Source organism: Corvus cornix, chromosome 1A (genome assembly GCF_000738735.6).
Source record: "Corvus cornix cornix isolate S_Up_H32 chromosome 1A, ASM73873v5, whole genome shotgun sequence".
Lineage (NCBI taxonomy): Eukaryota > Metazoa > Chordata > Aves > Passeriformes > Corvidae > Corvus > Corvus cornix.
Window position 1 is genome coordinate 9,363,289 of NC_047057.1, and position 22,981 is coordinate 9,386,269.

The 22,981-nt window shown below is 35.4% G+C and overlaps 1 protein-coding gene across 10 annotated transcripts in view; it reads left to right on the forward strand.

The window, feature by feature from the left end:
* Nucleotides 1–22,981, forward strand: part of CACNA2D1 (calcium voltage-gated channel auxiliary subunit alpha2delta 1) — a 365,488-nt gene that overhangs the window by 249,899 nt on the left and 92,608 nt on the right. For all 10 annotated transcript variants that reach the window (XM_039570182.1, XM_039570172.1, XM_039570173.1 and 7 more), the window contains exons 7-10: nt 1,930–2,061; nt 15,287–15,356; nt 16,179–16,229; nt 17,286–17,385. In XM_039570182.1, the coding sequence (XP_039426116.1) occupies nt 1,930–2,061; nt 15,287–15,356; nt 16,179–16,229; nt 17,286–17,385 (353 nt within the window). The remainder of the gene's footprint in view (nt 1–1,929; nt 2,062–15,286; nt 15,357–16,178; nt 16,230–17,285; nt 17,386–22,981) is intronic.

Genomic DNA, 22,981 nt, shown 5'->3' on the forward strand with positions numbered 1-22,981 from the left:
CCATTTGCAAGACAAAGTGAATTTTCTTTCCTGTGTACAATGCCATAATGTAAGAAGGATCTCTATGCCAGTGGCAATGTTCATTGGATTTATAACTACATCTTTAGCTCTTTGCAAAAGTTTTTTTCCCTCTAGTTCCCTTTCCACTCTTGACTTGCTGATCTAGGTGCTTCAATTTAAGAAACATTGCTTACAGTCCATTAGGAAACACAAAAGAAAGAATTAGTGACTAAACCATCAAAAAGCCTTTGCTTTTCATAATTACCTGTGCATTTGAAATTGCCTAAAATTAATATGACTGGGGGGGGCAAGGGAGGAGAATGGGAGAGAATTAATGGAATATTTACAACTGACTGAGGTGAAAAGCATGATTTATCATAAGCTATATCCTAAGGTGTTTTGTATCATAATAAAATTTCATTGATTACTGACTCCAGTCCATCGACTCTTTAGTGTAGCAGTCTTGGGGTGGCTTTATGATGTGTATCCCATATCGCTGCCCTATGCCCAGAAATTAATTTTTGTGCCTTTCTATGCCTCTAACTGAGCCTGAGAGGGGGGAGGAAAAACTGAGCAAAACTTCTTCAAAAGCAGTTTGCAGCTTGTTCAAGGTCACACAGAGATAGGGACTTTTCTTTCCAGCTGCGAGACAGGAGCGAGGAAGTGCCCGGCTTGCGGCTGCCCGGTCAATTTTTGGCCAGTTGTTCAGCTTCTTTTTCTCTGGAGAGAGACTGAGAGTTCAACTTTTTTTCCTTCCCTGGAATTTCTGATTTTCTCCCTTTTCTACTGGACTGCTCCAACCTCAGAGCACATCAGGAGGACTTTCCACGGGGCACAGAGGGCCTGGCCCTGGGCCAAGCCCCAGCTCCGAGGAGACCAAAGGGAGGACTCTAACACTTTCCCAGTTTTTTTCTCCACAGTGAGAGATTTTATTACTTAGCATTATTTTCCTTTTCCTGTGTGTTTGTTAAATAAATAGTTTTTATCTCCTTCACTTTCCTTCAAGGAGAATTTATTTTTCCCAAACCTGGTGGGGGAGGGATGGTTGTGACCTGCCTTCTCTCAGAGGATATATTTCTAAATCTGGCCAAACTGGAACATGTTCATCATTTAATGTTCAATTTTAAAGTTTCTCAATATATCTATTTCTCAAAAAGTTGCAGAACATGTTAAAATAATCCATATTTGTTTCATTATATAAACTATTTGATTGATTAAAACAAGTATTGGTGGAGGACAACTTCATGAATGTAGGTTTCTGTGTAACTGGCAACATAGTGTTTAGCTGAAATGTGAATTTTCTTGTATTTTAAGTCAGTTGTGGAGATGACCTAACTCATAAATGTTAACATTCACTTTGCTGTCCTTACTCTAAGAGCTCACATCTATGAACTTTAAGATCTGTTTAGTGTGTGATAATGAGCACTGCTGTTCATGAAGCCCCACCTTAACACTAGAAATAGCTCATCAATGTCTTTTTGCCATATAATCCGTTCTGAAAGGGACACCTTTGTTATGTTTATATTATACCTAATTTTGTTGATGTCATTCTAGTTGTTCTTAATGCAGTATGTTGTGATTAGTAAGCATCAACTTTATATGTTTGCATATATTTTTCTATAAACAATCCTTTCTATGATTGGGAAGTGCAATTAGAGTGACATCTCAGAAACAAAGTATTTATAGAAGATATTGTCTGTGCAAATACCCCAAGCGTCATGGCATGCAAATAATGCAACCAGAAGAAAAGAGCGTGAGGAATTTAAAGAAAATGCCCAAGGAAAAGAAGTGCCTTCCTTAAAATTTAATTTCTGGATTAGTTAAATTAAATCTTATCGCTTTCTCAATATTCCTGTTTGCTTTTTGTAGCCATTGCTTCCCACGTTAGGATGTGACTTTCTAATAGTAAATTTGTTTTATCTCTGACAGCAACGATAGTGTTAAATGAACTCAACTGGACTGCAGCGCTGGATGATGTGTTCAAGCGGAACAGAGAAGAGGACCCCACTTTATTATGGCAGGTCTTTGGTAGTGCCACTGGGCTCGCAAGGTATTATCCAGGTAACTGAACTGTCCTAGACAACTGTCCTATGCCATATATTGCATTAAAAATATTCTGAATGATCTACAAGCAGTAAAATTTAACTAAAAATTGGTTTTTTACAATAGGTGCAGTTTCTTTACATCAGAATTAACTCAAGGACTGTGAAATTATTCTGGTGTAAAGCTAGTATGAGGGGGAAGGAACTGGGAATGAAATATGTAACTAGTATTTTTTTCAGTAAGAGGAACAGAAAGTTATGTCCTTTGAAAAGCTGAAAATTTAATTTTATTCTTTCTATTGTTTTCTCTATCTTGTGTAATTAATCACTTGAATATTTGCAAGTGAGATTTTGTCTAGTTTTTAAGATAGTGACCTGGGAAGTAGACACATGTTTAACGTCAGTGAAAATACAAGTGCACCATGCTATGTTCATGTCCCTCAGAATCCACAACCTCTGACAGGTACATCTTTGCTATTAGAGCTAAGGTCTATACAACTTGATTACTTCAACCAGCATCTGTTCCACCAGTTGAAGAATCCCATCACTTGATCACACTAATTAATTTAAATAGATGTATATTTTACTGCATTTACATCATGAGTAGTCTGAATTTGATTTTTGTTGTTTGCTATCTAATGGAAAGCCTTGTTTTAAGGCAAGGCCTGTGCTGCTGCTGCTGCTGCTAAGTGATGCTTTTATCAATGAATGAATAATGTGTCCACTACACACAAGACAAGTGTGAAGCATGTTGACTCATGCCTACAACTGCCTAAGGAGGAATTTTGAGAACCTTTCTCTTCTGTTTAAACAAGATTGCTTGTGTTTCTGAGGGTGAAGGGGATTATTCTAAAGCTGTTACTGTATCATTAGCACAACTGCTAGCACAGGCAGAGAAACTGCCTCAGGCTAGTTTACAGGAAGAATATATCATAGCACTTGAATCCTGTTTATTTTGTCATGCTGGATGATCATGAAATAAATACTGGGAGATGTTGCAGAAAAAAGATAATATTGAAAATGCTAATTTAATATTTCTTTTGTTTTCCAAATCTTTCAATTCTTTGGGGATCTATCATCATGTGTGGGATCACCATTTGTCACAGCTTACTATGTAATGTTTTTCAAGTACTGAAAAAGAAGTGTTTCTTAAATGTATCTCTCTGCCAATCTATAGGAAATAATACTTCACTTGAAAATTATTCCCATCTATTGAAAAATATATTCTTATATACAGCTAACCTGTCTACTCCAGTTGTTCACCAACACAAGAGCCTCAAAATCTTGATGTATTCTTGCTTAGAACACCTGTAAAATGGGAGAAGCTTGTTTTCTTTGTTTTGCAGGTGCAGATGTTACTTGTATATACTTCATCTAAACACAAATTTAGTATAAAACCCAGATATTCACACCTGCTATTTATTGCATAGCTAAGTATTTAACAACTGTCCAATCCTGTCAGAACACAACATCATAAATTCCTGAGTAATTCCCCAATTCTGAAATTCTGCACACGCATATACAGTATAGAGCAGTCTGATACTCTGTAAGTTCTATGTGTTGTTTTGTGCATCTGCTTCCCATTGTAGCTCAAACTGGAAAGCCCTTCACATTTTAGATTTTTTAGAATAGGTCTTTGTGCAAGGTTCTTCTCTTTTTTGTAAACTTTTTCTCAGTTTGATGACACAGCAGATGTTCTGAAAGTTAATTCAGGATTCATATGCCAAAGTGGATGCTTTTCACATATGCATTTTGAAAATGATGTTATAAGTTGTAAAACATTGCTTCATTGTATTGGCCTTTGGTAAGCCTGTTTCAAAGTGGTGAATTTTTCCATAGTGATGATATTTGTGAAAGAATTTGGAAATATCAAACCCCAAAATTTAAATGCATAGCAAAGCCTGCCCATTATTACCTGACACATACTCACCCAGCCGTTCCTCCCATGTTAAAAAAAAAAGTTCAGTTCCTCTAAGCTACAAATGTTTTTATCTGATATTGTCCCACTGCTTTGAGCCATGGGCAAAGGGTGCATCACTTCTGTTCTGAGGAGGCTCTTGGGCTGTCCTTGTCACCATAGTACCCAACAGCATGATGGGATTTTTTCTATGAGCAAACCCCTGAGTAGAAAGTGTGTAAAACATGAATGTTTGAGCCATCAGCATCCCAGTCTTCCCCTATTGCTTGTGGATAGATTCCTCTCCCTCGACCTGAGATGATGAGACCATAGTATCACCTTTATCTTATCCCAAGTTCCCACTACAGTCCAAATTCCAGCGAGTAGCCATATTTGGGGAGATATGGGCTTCAGTGGGTGTGGGTGGACAGCAGTACAAGGGTTCTTAGATGATTTTAGCAACGTTTAAGCCATTAACCATTTCAGTTTCTCACATTATTATCAATATTCTCATTAGTTTGAATGACAGCATATTTTTGAAGAGAAAGGCTAAGCTCTATTACTCTACTGGCAGTCATCCACTTTGATATGAAGATGCCCAGAGCAATGTTGAGATTTCTATTAGCTATTCTATGAGCTCTGAACAATTCAAGAGTAAGTAAACAGTAATTTGATAACAGAGATCCAAAAATAAGCATATAAAGTGCATGAAACTTTTAAGAAGGATTTAATATATGGTCATTCTTCTGTTTAAAGGCACGAGTCAAAAATTAGTCTTTCATCCATTGTAAGACCAGACCTCAGTAATCACAGGCCTCTACAATCAAAAGGAAATTCTGGAATAAGGATACCTTGTTCCCAGTGGAGGAGGGTCAATTTAGGGAATATTCAAAAGAATACTAAGAAAGTTTGCCAGAGACACTAAACTGGGAGGAGCTGTTGACTCCCTCAAGGGCAGAGAGGCCAGTTTAATATAGAAAAAGCAGTTGCACAAAATTTGAATATTTTATGATAACTTCTTTTTTTTTACATTTAGTGATTATTAAATATAGTTAAAATATGTAAAAATGTTATAACAAGTGAACAGTCTGAATGCTAAAATTGTCAAGTCATTGAAATAAAAAAATATTATAAATGTAATAATTTTACATAATTTAATATTACTTTAAAATATTAGAAATTTTCAGTCTTTGTCCTACAAGCAAACAGTTTTCCGTAATTTATGTATAACTCAAGAGTTAGAGCCGGCTTTCAAAAGTGCTATGAAAGAAAGCTGAAATTTATTTTGTGGGGCTTTTTTAAGCAAACACTATTGAAATTCAGTATTATGGAAACAGTAAACAAAACCAGAGGAGTTTTATAGAACTGTGAGTCACCAAGTTCAAAATTTGGATTCTCTGTGATAGGGCAAGAGAGCACAAATTATAAATATTGAATCACTTTCTTCTCAGTACTAGTAGATGTACATCTATCTGTCTAATTATTTTTTAAGTCTAGTTCCAGAATCTTGTACTGGCTTTTAAGATGTCATTTTAAGATGACACTTGACTAATTCTAGTCCAGACAGAGGGTTTCAGTAGTTTTTGATTCAAACTAAAAGCAGTAATATGGCAGTGTTTTATCAAGATCATTGAAATTAACAATTAATTTCAATTCAATTGAAAATTTTTCTTTTTTTTATAAATCTTGAATCCATTGCCTGTGGGCTTGCACAGGTTGGGCTTTGTTGGTGCTGTGCAGACAGAAATGTACTTTAATATAGATAAGGCTTCAGATTTTATTTATAATTAACCACACAGCACTGGACAAATCTGTTGCTCAAAAATGAATTAATTTAATTAAAGTATTTTAATATGAATTGACAGATATTAAGTTACTTACACTTTGTGAGGCATCTATGCAGGTAATTTGACCACTAGGTTTTAAAAAGCAGTTACCTAAAAGAACAATTTAATACAACTTTTTTGGTGGCCTACTTGGAAGTGTAGGTACAAAGTAACCAGTTCCTCTTTTAATCTTTAAATTCTTTTTAATTATAGACATAATTAGGATTATAATTGTTAATCAATGTTTCATTAAAATACTGCAATGGGAGGCATATTATTTTCACTGTAGCAGTTGCTAATTAAACAAACTTTCAAAACTACTTTGTATTCATGTGCCTTTTACCAGATACCACCTCTCTCATTGTTCATTTCATTGTTTTGTCGTGCTGAGATTCTCGGTAAAGGATGCTTTTTTTTGGACTGCAGACAGTAGACATTTATTTGCAGTTAAATATGATATAGGAGGCTTTCGAGTTACACTAATAAATTTAGTTAAGAAAAATTGGTTGCATAGTATTACTCAAATGAAAACACAGTCTTGATTTAGATGAATGTTTAGTAAAAAACTGTTTGATCAGCAACACTGACTCAGCTCTCTCAGAGAAGTACACTAAATAATAATTCTTCCAAGGGTTATACTAGAAAGGGTTTATACTGATGTCAAGACTGATAGTACTGATAGTTTCAGATTTCAGTAAATGACTTTTATATATTCATAACAGTGGCATGATGGTGCATGAGTAGATTCAGCATCTTTTCTGAAGAAATGCTGAACCTAGGCTCAGTGTGACAGTATTTGGTCTGCAGTGTCCTGAAGGGGGGAATGTGCCACGCTTGGTCAAGATCCAAAAAGTTGACGCAATTCATAACAAAAATAAAACTGAGAAAGAAATACTATCCTGTCCCCCAGCTGTTCCAAATCTTCCCAATTCTATCTGGAAATTTAACAAGGGCCTATGGGAAATTCAGTTGAAAACCTGCATTCACAATATGATATTTCTGGCAAAAGCTGTGTCTTCCACTCTCCCAAGCTTCTGCATAGATCTGTGACTTCTCTCTGTTGTCTTTGTGGAATATTTTTGTTGGGGGGTTTTTCACAGAGGAGAAAGCAGAGTCCAACCTGCAGCTCCACAGCCCTTCTCTTACCACATAACCTAGACACACATACTTGTCATCTTCATTTGACTCTACTTGCATTAGACAAGAATTCTTACTTTAAGTGTATCTGACCATGTCTTAATCACATATACAGGTGTTTCTTAAGTTCATCTGCTCCCTCAGCTTTAGGATGTATCTGTATTACTAAACAGGATGAGGCAGAGCTTTATTGGAATCCTTTAGACAGCCCCACAGTGTGACCGAAGGGACAACACATGCTGGCAGCTTTTCCCAATGGACAGCACTGAATGCTGTTGTGTTTCTTAGGTACTAAAAAGTTCTCCAGTTTTATTCCAGGAGACTTTATGTTCTCAGTGACACCTGGATTATTTTGTGCTATACTGCATGGCATATATGTGCTGCAGGGCATGTAAAACATACCTAAGTTTTCATCCATGAAACACTTCTGATTAAAAAAACTAATATAAACATCACCGTCCTCCTTTTGCAGATAAAAGAAACAGGTATAGAGAGATAAAATTACTTCTTCAGTGATCCTCTGAAGGTTAGGTATTCAATCGGGGTATGCATAGCAACAATTCTTTTAGTATTGAGTGTGCATTTTTATTCATTAACTCATACTTAAATTCAGTTTAAATATCAGCAGCTCTGATAATCTTTTCTGAATGTTTGCAATATCAGTACTGAAGAGTACAGCGAAAAGAACTTGTGTTCTTCCCTGTCTTTACTGTAATCTTGCCTTCTATATATTCTTCCTTTGTTTATCTATATTATAAGTAGATATAATATGATGGGAATTTTAATTAATTAGAGAAAAATCTCTTTGCATTTCTCATGACAGTATTTTACTAGGATATTCCTATGTAATTTGAGTTTACGAGGTATTGAATGGAAAAATTCACAGATAAAGAAAGCAGCGCTTCAGTGATGACTTTCCAGAAAAACAGTCTTGTCCTTAAAGTCTTCAAACTTTTGGACTAAAAATATGGATAGAACAGAACTATCTGGATCTGGATTATCTCTTATCATTCATTAAAAAAAAAAAAAAAAAAAAGAAAGAACTTAACTTGTTTCCAGTTGTTAGTGAAGCAAGTTTCACTTAGCTACTAGAGCATTCCCTGCCTAGACAAATTAATAATAGAAGAGCTTTAAAAATCAATTTCTAATAAAATAAAACGGTATCTCACCAAATGAAGAACTTGCTGTGCACAGCTGCTCTTGTGTTAACAATTAATGGCAAGCAATAGTGTTGTGGCCATGATATTGAACTCTCCAGAGAAAGTAATTACTGAAGCAGATACTAAGAGACTGGAAAGGCTAAAAAATCCATACAAAATGAATCAAAAGCCTTGAAAAACTGAGAACTTCACTTTCTTCTTTTTGCAAAAGGTTTTATATTTTATAGCTGTTAGTTCCTGTTAACAGCTGAACATTTAAAGGAGCCTTTAAAGTAGACAAACAAAGTAAAATCACAACACTTTCCTAGTAATGCAGCTTATAAATTATCAATTAGTGCAATTAGTGTGTGTGAGTCGGATACTTCCACTTTTACATAGAAATAAGTGTCTTTGAGTGTTCACTTTGTTGTTTTTGGGGTTTTTTTGTTTGTTGTTTTTTTTTTTTTTTCTTTGAAATCTGGGAGGGAAGAAAGGGATTTGGATCTAACCATACTCATCATAGAATTTTTGGTGGAAAAGACCTTTAAGATCAAGTGCAGACATCAACCCACCACCACCACCATGTTCACCACTAAACCATGTCCTCAAATACCACATCCACACAATTTTTGAACTTCCAGGGGTGGTGACTACCACTTCACTGGACTGCCGGTTTCAGTGCTTCACAACCCTTTCTGGCAAGAATTTTTTTACTAGTATCCCATCTAAATCTCCCCTGGCACAACTTGAGGCTGTTTCCTCTCATCCTGTCACTTGTTACTTGAGAGAAGAGACTGTCATCCACCTCACTACAACCTCATTTCCTGATACAAAAAGTAAGTTTAGTTGTGGTTCATTGTTCAGAAGTGATGTGCTGAATTTTGCAGTTACACAAGCAGATCCACTCAGTTACAGGATAATGTGCTATTTCTAGTGAGTTAATGAAATTGCATACTGCAGGTCACCATGCCTTCATGCTGAAATCCATGCCATCTCTGTGTCTTTATGATACAGATTTAAATCTCCAGAATTTGCTTTTATAGGAGAAAAAGGAAAACCACAATAGACCAAATAAAACAGCTTCTTGCTTCTCCTCAAGCCCTGATACTCCAGCCCTCTTTGGGGACATGTTCACTAGTCCAGGTGAAATTAATGCAAGCAACACATTTAGGATGAAATTCAGTTTATACATGCAGAAATAGAAATGTTTGCCTCTGAAATAAGATAACAGAAAGAGGCTAATTTTAAGTTGCAAACTGCAGTATGTATTGCACATTCTAATCACTTTTGGGTTTTTGGTACATTGGGACCAAAAATCAATAGATTTGTTTGTGTATGGACTATTCCCATATCAAGTCTTTGCTTAACTGATTTGTAATAAAACTGAGTGCAGTATTGCCCATAACGTAATTACCCATTACCACTTGGGTAACAACATTCTTAAAAACTTCAAGATTATTATCCTCTCTTTTCTGTATGGTGATGGTACTATGAAAGCTACAGAGGACATAGCACAGACCTGTCTACGTTAGATAGATTTTACCTGAACACATTTTAAGGTCTTGGCAATTTTCAGTCTCTAGGAGAAGAAAATCATAAAGGAATGGTTGCATTCAGTCCTGACTGAACATGTGGTGTGGTAGCATAGAGTTGGTCAGTAACAATCTCTGTCTTGGGAGGATGATACTAACCAGTTATCTAAGGCATCATTATGATACAAATATTCTGAACACTAAATACAGCAGTTGAAAACACTTATTGTGATTAATGTTAGGGGCTTTTAATGTTATGGCTGTTTCTTATATTTAGTTACCGTGTCTCACCTTTTACTGAAAAATAGCAAAGGAATTCTACAAAGGTGCTGCTGCTACACTGAAATTCAACTGATTTCTTTCTGGGTAGAAAATTGAGGAGTATCACATTTCTCAAATAGTCTGGACTATCACATATCTGAATGCAGGTTTCTTCACATACATTCACTAAAAGATTAAAAGAAATATGAAATTAAACTATCAGTAAAGTACATGCTGTAACTTGTACCTTTGCTCCATCAAAGGAAGACTTTACTGAATCTGTCTCGGGGAATTGAATAGTCTGCGGTTTTGATTGTTTTGAATATCCACATGAATGTTAATTTGAGAGATAGCAAGATAGAATTTGGAGTTTGAGTCAAAATAAGATGATGAGGTCAGGGATTTGATAATTGGCATTTGTTATCAGCTTTTAGTCTCTTTTCTCAAATGTGTTAATAATGTAAAGGGATGTAAAGCTGTCAATAATTTATCTCTGCCTCTCTGTTCCTTGCACATGCACATGTAACCAGTAGAACAGGGCAGAACATTTAGAAGAGTTTCCCTCATGACTCACCTATGCCTCTGGAATCATCTCATGAATTCAGAATGGGAGATTGTAGCCAATCCCTTCCTAACAAATATTATCATTTAGGCTCTACCTTGTGACAGTCGCTATAGTGCATGAATTGGTTCTGCTTGTAATCAACAAAACTGAGGATTTCCACTCTACATGTAAAGAAATAACAGAAAAGCATGGCTTACTCTTGCTTGAAATATATCCAGTCCTGTATCTCAATAATGCAAACAGAAGTGGGAGCGATATCAAATCCAATGAATAATTTATAAAGTATCAAATCTATCCACATGCCAAACAAGAAAATCATCAAAAGGGAACATGACTAAAGCCTAATGTATGCACCAGAGAACTGTGCCGTGTTGACATAGTTCAAAGATACTCATATGCAACAATGAAATGTGGTGAGGTTGATTTCTTGAAGATATTGGTGAGCCAGGTTCCAAAACACCTGACAAAAAAATAATAGGTTATATAAACAAAACTGTAAATCTCAAAATCCTTGATCAATTTAAGTTTTTGAGGAAAAAGTTTAATTTTTTTGTTTGTTTGTTTATTTAATTCTGCTTTTATCTTAGACCACATAATAGCTTTTGTCAGTAAGATGTAAGCCAGTTTCACCGGATGGCTTTATAGTGTTTTCTTTATATGGACCAGAAAAGCAACACATCTCTTTCAGTGGTCTCCGTCCCTTCTAATTATTTCCTGTATAATTATAAATGCACACTTACTTATTTTTGCATGGAAAGTATTTATCATCTTTAAAAAAGGAAAAAAAAAACCCATTGTTTTATAAAATAATAAATCAGGACAAATTAAAGTTGATAAGTGGAAATCAAATATTGTAAGGGAATTTCAGTTTCCTATTAATAACAATTTCAATAATATCCATAAATAATCAGAATGTTACTAAAACCAGTGAATTGATTTCAGGCCATTCAAAGCCATCTAAAATTAAAAGTGTTATTCCAGATAGAGACTAGGATGAATGAGTAATTTAGTCACGTTAATTCTTGAGGTTGAAGAGGGAATTCAGCACTTTGGTGTGAACGAAATTTTAGATACTAAGGGCTGGGTCCTTATTTATGGTATGCAGAGCCTTGCAGAAGCTTTCTACTAGATTATGTAAATTGTTGTAGAAACCATCAGAAAGATCAATAGAACATGTTTTCTCATTATACTTTATATATCTTAATTAGTGTATGATCCAGCAACCATTAATATCCAGTGATAAATTGTGCAGTCATGGAAACTTAAGCATGGAGAAGCTTGTTATATTTTTCTGGAAAAAAAATAATTTATTAAGTAGGAAAACAAAACTTATTGACATGCGGCACAGGAAATAGTGGTTTAACAGCATGGTAATAAAGAATGTTTTTAAAGACCTTCTCCAGATCTCCCTGAAGCTGCTGACAGTCATTCCAGGACTGTGTGTACTGAAAGAGCCATGCTAATGAGCAAAAAGTAGAATTTAGTAGTTGTGTTCACCACTGTGTCTATCTACCCAAAACAAAAGCTGTGTTACCGTTCACAGTAATCTCCAGAAGGATCAGATAGGCTGTAAGTAGTGTGCTGAGTGGCTTCTGCTCAGTTTATTTTGTGTGTAATTGGACCATTTTTATAGTTTTTGCTTAGTTCATGTGAATGGCTTCCTTTCCATTGTTCTTTTTAACCTGCTAATATAGATGTAGCCAAAAAGGGACAGTTTGGGCCTCATTGCAATCAAGGCTATTACTGAAAAGCTATGGTAGAACTGAGTTCAAGGCTTAGCAGCTCAAGTTTTAACTGAAAGAATTCTGCTGTAGATCAGTTTTGGAAAAATTGTCTTCACAGGCTTCATTTTACTGTCTCCACTAGAAGTTTTGAGCATCCTCTCCATATTTAGGAAATAAAACCAAAGGAAAGAAGGAAGTTTTAAATGTGCTGTTGTGATTTGTATTCCAGTTAAAAACCCCTCAAATGTTACACAGACATTTGGTACTTTTGGAAATACTAGGGATAGTTTCAGGCATTTCAAATTTTACTTTTTGGTGTTTAGATTGGTATAAATTTTGCCTTTATGTGTTTCTGAAATATTTTACACACACTGTTTGGTCTAAAGGGCCCAGTTCTGAAGTGCTTGCTGTCTGGAGAACTGGTGTTAGCCTGAAGGATGTGATGTGCTTACCTGTCGAGTGGTATTACATTAACATGTATGTGTTGCTCTCAAATTTTGCAGAAAAAACATAGCTGAATTAATTCTTGTGCTCTTCTGTTACACAGCTAAAATGAAATCTTAACCCATATTTCTGTAAATTTTAGTTTAGCACTTAGAAAAATTACACTGTAGTTTAAGGTAGGATGTGAAGGTTGTGATATCAGCTGAATTCTAGCTAAATGTTCCTATGATAGTTTTCAGTAGATAATTTATGTTAGTTAAAGGGCCGTTCTGTCATACTGTATGCCTTTAGAACATTGATTCCGTCTTAAATGATTACCTCTGTCAGCATTCGCTGTCACAGTCGTATATGAAGATGATGTTAGAAGGACCCTTCTTCAGCTCCTGCATTCAAATTCTCTTTGAACCACCATCCTTTTGCTTTAGAGACTGCACTTAAGGAGTTGAATTTACCTTTCATGTGAACTAAAGTAACATTACCAGTGTAAATTGAATTTTCTCTGTTGTTTTGAAATAAATCCAGATCATAAATTGAGATAATTCTCTGTTTATGAAGATTGTCTGAGATACGTGTCAATTAAGAGGGACATATTTGGTAGGGCATAGCCTTTTACTGGATGTCACTGGAAAGACTGAAAGTTTTGGCAAAGATATTGCAGTCTTAGTCAGTATCTTGATTTATAGTTGCAATTTTATCTCAACCACTCATAATACAAACTGAAATGAACACATTGCATGCGGATTTTGGAAGTCTCAGGGAATGTATCTGAAAGGTGGATTTTCAGATGGAATTCCTATGGAAAGGATAGCCTGGAAAGAGAAAAAAATCCATCACTGAACATGTGCTAACCTTGTAGGCTCATAAAATACTGCTGGATTTAACCTGTACATATCTAAGTAATGATACTTAAGTTAGAATTTTGACATATATCTGTCTCAATAAATTAAATTCTCTCATTTCTGAAAATTTCCAATACTCTTATACTATCAGGTTCCAAAGGACCAGTCAGGTGGTCTAGTCTGAAATCATAGACAATACTGGCACAGATTTTGAGGTTCTCTTGTTGTGCAACAGTACACAGTGTTCTCTGTGGCTGCTAAATGTGTACTGCTAAATGTGGGTAACACTCAGCTTAAAGGTTCTGGTAAGTGATAGGCCAGCTCATGGTTTGGTCACTTAGAAAAGGGTTCATTTTGTAAATGCAAAAATAGGCAGCTACTCAAAGCTGATGGCTTCTTTTATATTCATGGGTGGAGATATAATTCTTCCCTTTTGTCTTAGATGTATGATTTTTCATGAAGAATCCTGGAGCTGCCTATATCTTTCTTTATTTCCTAGACAGAAAAATGATTGATGTCAGGAAATAGCTCCCCAAGGCTCTTGGCATACAGTGAGAGAACAAATTGCAGAACATTATCTCATTCCCTGTAACTTTTCACATTTTTATTTGTGTTCGTTAAGCTGTCACATGGTTTTGAAAGACCCATTTTTTCAGTAAGGAAATAATTCCTCCCCTTGCTGAAAATATTGGTAAAGCCTAAATCAAACACTTGCAAAAGGTTATCATTCTTAGCATTTTCTTTAAGGAGACATAAATATTTACATCTCTTTTTTTAGAGAATATGATATTTTCATGTTACTTTTATAATGTGCATTTTTAGGTAAAGCTCTTGAGTCAGTGTACAATTTTTTAGGTTCATAACTGACTTTTGATTGGTATCTCATAACTGTGATACCATTACTATATATAGCAATAATTAACTTTTTTTTTTTTTAATTAAATGTGTTGCTGTTAAAAAAGTTGTTTCATAATCTGAAGTACTTGGGTCGAATTTTTGGTTCCATTGAAATCAGTGGTCAATTATAGTCAGCACTTGTTTCTTCAACACACTTAGCTGTACACATATATATGTATATACACATATATGTGTATATACATACATATGTGTATATGGCAGCTGGTGTGGGGTCAGGAGCTCTGACCCAGGAAGCTGTGACCGGTCCGGAGAGATGGTCCCAAAAGGAATCATCTTCCTGAGGCCCGGTGTCTTCCCTCAGCAGCTGGCAGGAGGGCCCGTGCAGAGGCTGTCAGCTCTTTAGTGATTGTCAGCTCGTGATTCCAGCTCAGCTCTGCAGGGCAGCCTCCAGGCCAGACCAGGGAGAGAGACGAGAGGCCCGTGTGGCTGTTCCACACAAAGTAGCTTTATTAGTCCATACTCCGGCAAAGGGGAGCCAGGGACGGGCATCTCTCTGCCCCCGCAGGGACAGGGGGCTGGCTTTATAGGGATACAGGGGGTGGGTGTCAGAGGGTAAAGGCCAATGGGTTACAAAGGATCTGCACAGGGTCTCCCTGAGGATTCTGGGTCTGTCTTCTCGCCATAACTGAGAAGTGGTTGCCTTTCCAGGGGGGTCCAGCTGGGAGATTGAGCAACCTCCTTACCTCAGCAGATGTCCCTCCAGGGCAGGAGCTGGGCACACCCCACACACATATACACACACATACATGTAGTTTTATTGCCTTATATTATATGGTAATATGTATAAGGGTGTCTAGGTATTTCAACAACATATTACACAAATACAGACTTTTTTTATCCATACAAAATGTTAATATTTATATAGTGCTAAGTCTGTTGTACTGATTCATTATATTGTTTTAAGTAAAATACTTGAGATAAAGTTTTATATTGTTCCATACATTTTTTTTTTTTCTTTTTAGCTTCCCCATGGGTAGATAAAAGTCGAACTCCTAACAAAATAGACCTGTATGATGTACGCAGAAGGCCATGGTAAGCTTTCTTTTTAAAGGTTTGGTATATATATAATCACTTACTTTATAGATATTACTGTAAAAATCTTTTTTTCTGCTTGTTTTTAATAGTACTTACTTTTCGATATTGCTTTTTTCTTTTTAAAACTAGTTCATTTTTCTGAATAAACAATTTTCAAATTATACTCTGTGTTATGCAGTTTATAGGTGTTTTATTATTGTATTACATGGACTTTTCATAGGAGGATAACCATCAAATAGGTGTAAGACAATTGAAAACTCTGATTTTGTGCCAAAATCAAATATAATCCAGTGTATTAGACTGAACCATTCTTCCAGACTTTTGCAAGTGTTTAAAAATATGTCTCAGTGGTTTAGACTGGCAATGAAATTGCTAGATGGGTAAAAGATGGGAGAGCAGTGGGATTACTTCTCATGATTTTTTTAATGTAAGCCTCTGAAGACATAAAGCATATTGATACTTGTATATAGTTGGATATATTTTTCCCAAAAGAATGAAGTATTTTTGCCTAAGCTGGGCTGAGTAACAATTCATCTGTCATCAAGATCTTTAGCTCTGAAATAGCATTCCTGTTTTTCAGTTATGTGAAAACAATGAATTTTGATCAGTATATCTTACCTGCAGACTAATGTGGTTTAGACTTAGATTTACTTAGAAGACACAGCAAGAGAGGAGATAAAAACACCTGGGTTGTTAGCTGCAACAAGAGGATTTTGTTGATTCAGTTAGTTTGAGTTTAGAGATCACAGAGTGTCTTCCATCACACACACAAAAATGTGTATTCAAATTTGTGTCATTCATACAATTTATTTATTTCAGGTACATCCAAGGAGCTGCATCTCCCAAAGACATGCTTATTTTAGTTGATGCGTAAGTGTTTAATGTCTGAATATTGACATTAGAGGGATAAAAGTACTTTGATATATTGAACAAATCTCTGTATGCTGAAAAATAGAGAGAGAAGAGGTCCTGGTATGCAAGGTTCAAAAATCTTGAAATGAGCACAATAAATACATAATAGAAAATAGTTCCAAAAAGCTCAAACCAAACCTGAAAGTTATTTAAACTGGAGGCAAGGAAATGTTTTTCTAATCACTTTATTATTTTTCTGTTTTCAACTTAGTAATTACTTCAGCAATCAAGTGAATATTTCTCATGTGCATGCCAAGATTTGTTGTAAAGCACAAACCTAAAAACAAATGGCTAGAAGCATTACAACAAATGTAATAATGATTTCATGAGTCTGAAAGTTAAGGATGTATGTGGACTTGTGTGTTTTATGATACAGAATTCAAAATTGCCAAGTTTGGTTAGTATAAGATATTGCTAGAAAGTGAGCAAAGAAATTAATAAAAGCTCTCTGCCTCAGCAAGGCTTCTGTGATGTAGGCAATGTTGAGGGACTGAAGGGAGCATTGAACTTGATGTGTCAGATTGCTTCATGCTGAAAAGCTTCTCAGGCGTAGAATTTGCATCTAATGCTTTTACATGTGGTGAAGTGCTTTCATATCAGCAGTGAGTTTTATCAACATTTGTTATTTCTTCACTTCAGCTTAGGTTTTGCCTTGAATCAAACAAGCTGTCATTTGCGTCTTTGGAAACCCAGAGCTGTAAATCTGTGTGTAGGAGTATAAAATGTTTAGACAATGCATTGGTTGAAGGTGGTAAACTCAGATATCTTGAAAAGAAAATGAGTAAAGGATGTAGCATTATGACCTCATCTAAGGCACAGGACTGGGACTTTGACAGTTTTGGGCTTACTTTCATAATTATAAATAGTTTAATAACACTAATGACTTGGAGAACTCATTAGATAAAATGAAAATTTTAGTGTGAAATTTGGTAAAAGTTCTGGTGGGTGAGATTTGTTTCTACGTTTTACATAACATTTGCTAAATTCAACTTTTCTATTGTGGAATTTTTTTAGGAGTGGGAGTGTCAGTGGATTAACATTGAAGCTGATCCGCACGTCAGTCATTGAGATGTTGGAGACCTTGTCTGACGATGACTTTGTGAATGTAGTTTCAGTGAGTATCTGCTCTTTCCACAAAATTTGCATTGTCAGCAAAGACAAAAGCAAACTATTTTTAATACCAGGTGTGGCATACTTGAATGTTAATCTGCAAAGAGACTTAAAATATATTGCAAAAGACCACACATAGCTTTTTTTGTTGTTGTTATAAAATAAATTGAATGTCCTAGATTTTTTATTATATATACATTTGGGTTAAGGGCAAAAGTAATTTAAATAAACATCTGCATGGCCAAATTCTCCTTTCCAATATAATACTGTGGTCTGTATGAAACATCTTCCATTAGATTGATATATGCAAATTCTCTTGAAATAATTGCTGGTTCCCAGGTTTTCTACACAGCAGATATTTGGATTGCTCATTGTTTGATGCATAAAGAAGATGTACACCCATATATCTGACCCGCCCAAGAAATGTAGCTGAGAAGTTCTACAGTTAGCAGCTTGATGGCTGGGAAAGCAATTTTTCTCATAATAAATAATAAAATAGAAGGGAAAATCCTTGAAGAAAGTATGGGCAACTTTCCATTTTCAGGTGGCTACCTTGGATGTCATGTTCTAGTCTTGGGCAAGGCTTTTAAAATTTTTTTTATTAAGCTGTTCAACTGTAGAGTTTTGATTCTAAGGATTTGAGAACCTTGACATATTCTTAATAACAAGAGACAGCCTCAATGATGAGTAACTGAAGTGATTCTGGAGATAATTTTCAACTTGTAGAGTCATGTTGTAGCCAGCCTGAGGGAGAAAGACTTGAAATAGAACTAAAAGAAGTCTTTTTTAAAACCAATTATTGCTTCATGGTTTGCTGACAATCTAACTAGAACTTTCTGCAAGGAGCAAACAAGATCTTTCTCTCTGTGGTGTTTCCTTAGGCCATTTTCCTTCATCTAAATTGAAGTGAAAAAAAGCCCTAATGTTTTTTATTATTACTATTAAAAAAAAAAAAAAAAAAAAAAAAAAAAAAAAAAAAAAGCTTGTAATCATAAACTGATGGAAATTGATTAGTACGTTCAGTGGAACTTTGCCAGGTTTCACCGCTGGAAAATCTGAACCCCTACTACCTCTTGATTTGCACAGTTTTTCAAGCTTTGTTACCTTTGCTCCAAGGTGATCAGAAACAGTGTATCTTAATGCTAAACCTTACTTAAACTCTGGGTGTTTTATTAGCTAAGGTTCCCTGTTATTCTTGTGAGGCCTCAAGTTTGGGATTTGCGTCAAAAAAGGAACAGAAATCCTCAAATATTTTCTACAGTACATTTTACCACGGGTTTTTTACTTACAATATATAAGAGCCTTTTTTTTTGAATGAATGAATTTTAGAGACTCACATCAGAAATTTGACTGAAGAACCCAAGAGGACATTTTGGTTGAGCTGTTTTCATCATCAGATGAAAATCTCTAAATCTTTCATAAAATGTTATTTGGTGTGTTGTGCACTTATAATTTAAAAGTCTTTATTAGATTCTTTCAGTATTGCAGTTACTTTTGTGTAACCTACGTGTTCATGTATTCAGATGATTTATGAATGGAATTGTGATGGGCATTGTGTTATGACATGTCTATAGTTTATTCCTCTAACAGACAGGAAATCATATGCTATAGATAGGAAAAAAATGGTTGTACTACTAAAAGGCATTCTACAAGTGAGAGAAGTGAACACAGAAGTTTGGTCATTTTTTAAAGATTTTTTTTTTAAATATGTCTTTTGGTTTTTAAAGATTTGACAGGATTAGTTTAACATTTAGATAATCTTTAAAGTCTTTTTTCAACATAAATGGATCTATGATTCTATCATGATTCACAAAATATTCCGTAATGGAGAAGGCATATCTCATGTCCAACTCCAGTGCATTCTTAGTAAACTTAGCACCCAAAATATCAACTGAAACATTTTGTTCAAGGTGAAAAAAGTGTAGATTTGTTCAATATTTTTTTAAAATTTATTCAATATGTTGCATTTTTTTGCTTAAGAACATTTTCCCCTGAAGCAGCTCAGTATTAGACATGACTGGCTAACCAAAAAGTCCAAAAAGCTAGGTGAAAATGTTCAGATAACACATTAGCATTTGGGTATGTGAACACTAACTGGAAGTTATCTACAATTTTTCTTTCCCTCATGGATCTTTTGGCCTAAAATATGGCAGTTGTTTTATGGCTTGTTATTTTTAATAACCTTAGAGTCTTTAGTGAGTTTACTAGAGAGCTGCTTCACGGCTAACCTCTGCCAAGATGTTGTCCCACAAAACCCATATGTACGATGATTCATGTGCACAACTGAAAGACATGGATTTAAGCTTATGTCAATCACTTCTTAAAAGTGACAGGATGATTTAACAAACTGTGCCTTGTATATGAGGCAATCCTAGGGAAAGAAAGCTTAAAAGTAGATGTGTTAAAAACATTAGTTCAACTGAATAATCATAGTTCCTGCATTTATTTCCAGGGAAAAAAAGGTTGAATGAACTGTTAAGTCATGAAATGATAGCCAGGGGTTAATATATCATGGTTTCCTTTGGGATTTGCATGTTCCTTATCTGAAGTGCTGTGCTTTGTTGCAGGCAGAAAACCTGCTGTTTAAAAGAGCTTAAATGTATGAGTAATACAGCTGTTTTCCCACTAATCCGGTTATAGGCTTTGATAGCAACGAGCGGTAGATTATAGGGGCAGCAATTCCATCCCAGCACGTCATGATTTAGTGACTTGGTTTCAGATGTTGACACAAGAGTGTAATTTATTTCTGATTGTGGGTAGTGTGCAGGAGAAATGTATTTCAAATCTGCAGAGGTGCAGAAAACCACACAAAGGAGAGGCCTCCCTTATGGCAACAGATGTGTTAAAGGTCAGAAGCTGTTGCACTTCTTAAATTCACTTAGCCTTTTTAAAAATCCAAACTAGTATTTACTGTTCAGGAACTGGAAATTAAATGTCATGAGCATACAAGATAGAACAGAATAATATTCTGGGAAAATTGACAGCTCATCTCCTGCTTTTATGTAGTTCTGCACATTGAATAAACTCAGAGGGAAGGTAAATTCTGCATGAATTGATTTCAAAGAAAAAGCTATGCACCCAGCCTATGAAATTATTGTTGGGGATAAAGAAAAAATCTGTGGATGATACCTCATTTCCCATTGATATTTAGTAGCAGTTTTTCATGTGATTCTACAGCTCAGTGGTTGCAAACCTGTTTACTTTGTCTCTGTTACTCCTAAACTGGTAAAATCTTTATGCCTTCCTAATTAAAATATTTAAATATTCTAACAGAGGGAAAAGAAAGTCTTGTAAAATCTTTTCAATATATCAAAGGGCTTCTTTCCCTTTCTGCTACATCCATCCTGTATTCTGCAGTTCATATTGGACCTATATTATCTTAAATCTGTGGAGATGTTCCTTCCTTCTGGGAACTACTTCCTTAAGCTAATTTAAATTAACTAACGTGCCATGGGTGGAAACTTTAGCCTGAAGTCCTAGTGGAGAGAAGAGGATGCTAGATTTTACAGCCAGGTAGCTTGTCATGCTTATATTATCTTTGCTAGAAATTTTAGCTTTGTATGAGTGTACTTCAGTTACCAAAAACTTGTCAAATTTTATTTTAAAATAGCTGAAACTTTGTTTCCTTTATTATTTCCATGTAATGTTTTTAGTGGACCTGAAATTAAATCACATACTCAAATAGTATGACGGGTTTTTTTAATTTTGTGGTTTTGAGTTTTGACCCAGAGAAGTTCAGTGGTGCTTCGTATTTCCAAACAGCATCACTTCTTGAGGGAGAAATTAAACATGATCATGGTATCAGTGGTACTGAAGTATTTCTGTTGGTGGATCTAGAGGAAATGAAAAGGACTCCTGTATGAACAGGTTTGCCAAAGTTCTTTGTTTTTTACTTTCCCATTTTCCTGAATGGACAATACTAAGGAGAAAATATGAAGATGCCTGCCATATTTTTCCTTATTTGACAAATAAAAAACTAGATAAAGAGTCGGGTTCCCTCTACAATAAGTATGTCTGCATAAGCACCTCTCTTAGTGATTTAATCCTGAAGCATTCAGGTAGCTTCAATTAAGTGAACAGGCTCCTCATCATCACAGCTGTGTGAGGCAGTAAACAAATACATGTAATTCCTTTTTTTGGCAGGGGGCATGGCTTGGGTTTTTTTCATAGTCAATGAAAAGTGATAGAAGGACAAGTTTAGGGCTGAGCGCTGGGCTTCCTGATTCTCTTAACAGCAATCTATCTAACTGACCTTGCAGTTTCTCTTAAATTGAATGGTTCATTTTCAAGAAAAGGGGGAACAATGATAACTGCAGAGAAACATATCTTCGTAGCAATGTTTCTTAATGGAAAATCATTAGCCATTCCTTAATGGTGGGTCATTATCTTGCATCCTCCATATTCAAGGAGCAAGTGAATTGAATGTGGTTTTTTTCATACAGGTATATTTAATAAGCACTGTAGGTGCAGGGTTAAACAAAGTTCAGAGAAGTTATGATCACAATCTAGTGTTCAATTTCTGCATTACTAATAATTACAGGTAGAACAAGGCTATGTATCTATGGAAATATATGTAGGGGAAATATATCTGGAGGACATGTTTAGCAAATGTAATGAAGATGAGTATTCTGCAAATAACAACGGAGACAGTTTGGAAATTATGGAAACCAAGGAATTATTAAGAAGTTAGAATTTTCTTTTTAGCATCATGAGTTACAGCAGTATAAAAACTGTCATGGAATGTTTATCTGTCTGCAGAATTAAGTTTTATTTTATCTTCCCTTCAAAAAGAAAGTCAAGAAAGCAATCAGTAAAGATGTGTTAAAGTCTTTCAGGTGGGGCTGGAGTTGAGAGGAAGATTAGTGTAGGGAGGATAATATATTGGCTGACCTTTAAGAAATGAAATTGACTTCAGTGGGATCCTGATCCTCAGGAAAGCAAATCACACAGTTTTTTGTCAAGAAAAAAAAGTGAAGGACCACTAGGACTCAAGCTTCTTGCAATCTTCATCTGACATCATGAACTAGAAATGATTGTACAGCTTCAGTGACATGGCTAGAGATGACCCTTCATCTGAATAGTGTATGGATTGATGGTTCACTTTCCCTTCTGGAAAGCAAATTTAAGAAATTGAACTCAGATTTTGACTGTATGACTCCTTTCTTGTGTCTGAATACTGTTACATAAATGTGGAACATGTCACTAATTTAGCACAAAAAGGATTGGCTCAGATTTTACAAACAATATTGTAGGTGTCTTCTCTGAGGACTGAAAGTGTTTTACAGGTGATTGCTTGGGTCTAGAAAGCATCTTCTCACACATCTGAGTGCATCATCTGAGAAGCATACTCACAAACTCAGAGAATTCAACCTTTTTTTGGTTGTTCTGGGGCACAAAAATAATTGGTCTAATTACTGATGTCATCACAGATGAGAAATGCTGTTGCTGGGGAAACTCTTGTATCCATAGATTCTCAAACCTGTCAGGTAAAAAACACTGCAAGAAGCACCAGTTGAAGCCAAATAGATTTGAATGGTGTATTACTATTTAATATGCCTCTAAAAATTGCAAGGAAAAATTCTTGTTGTCTTCATATCCAT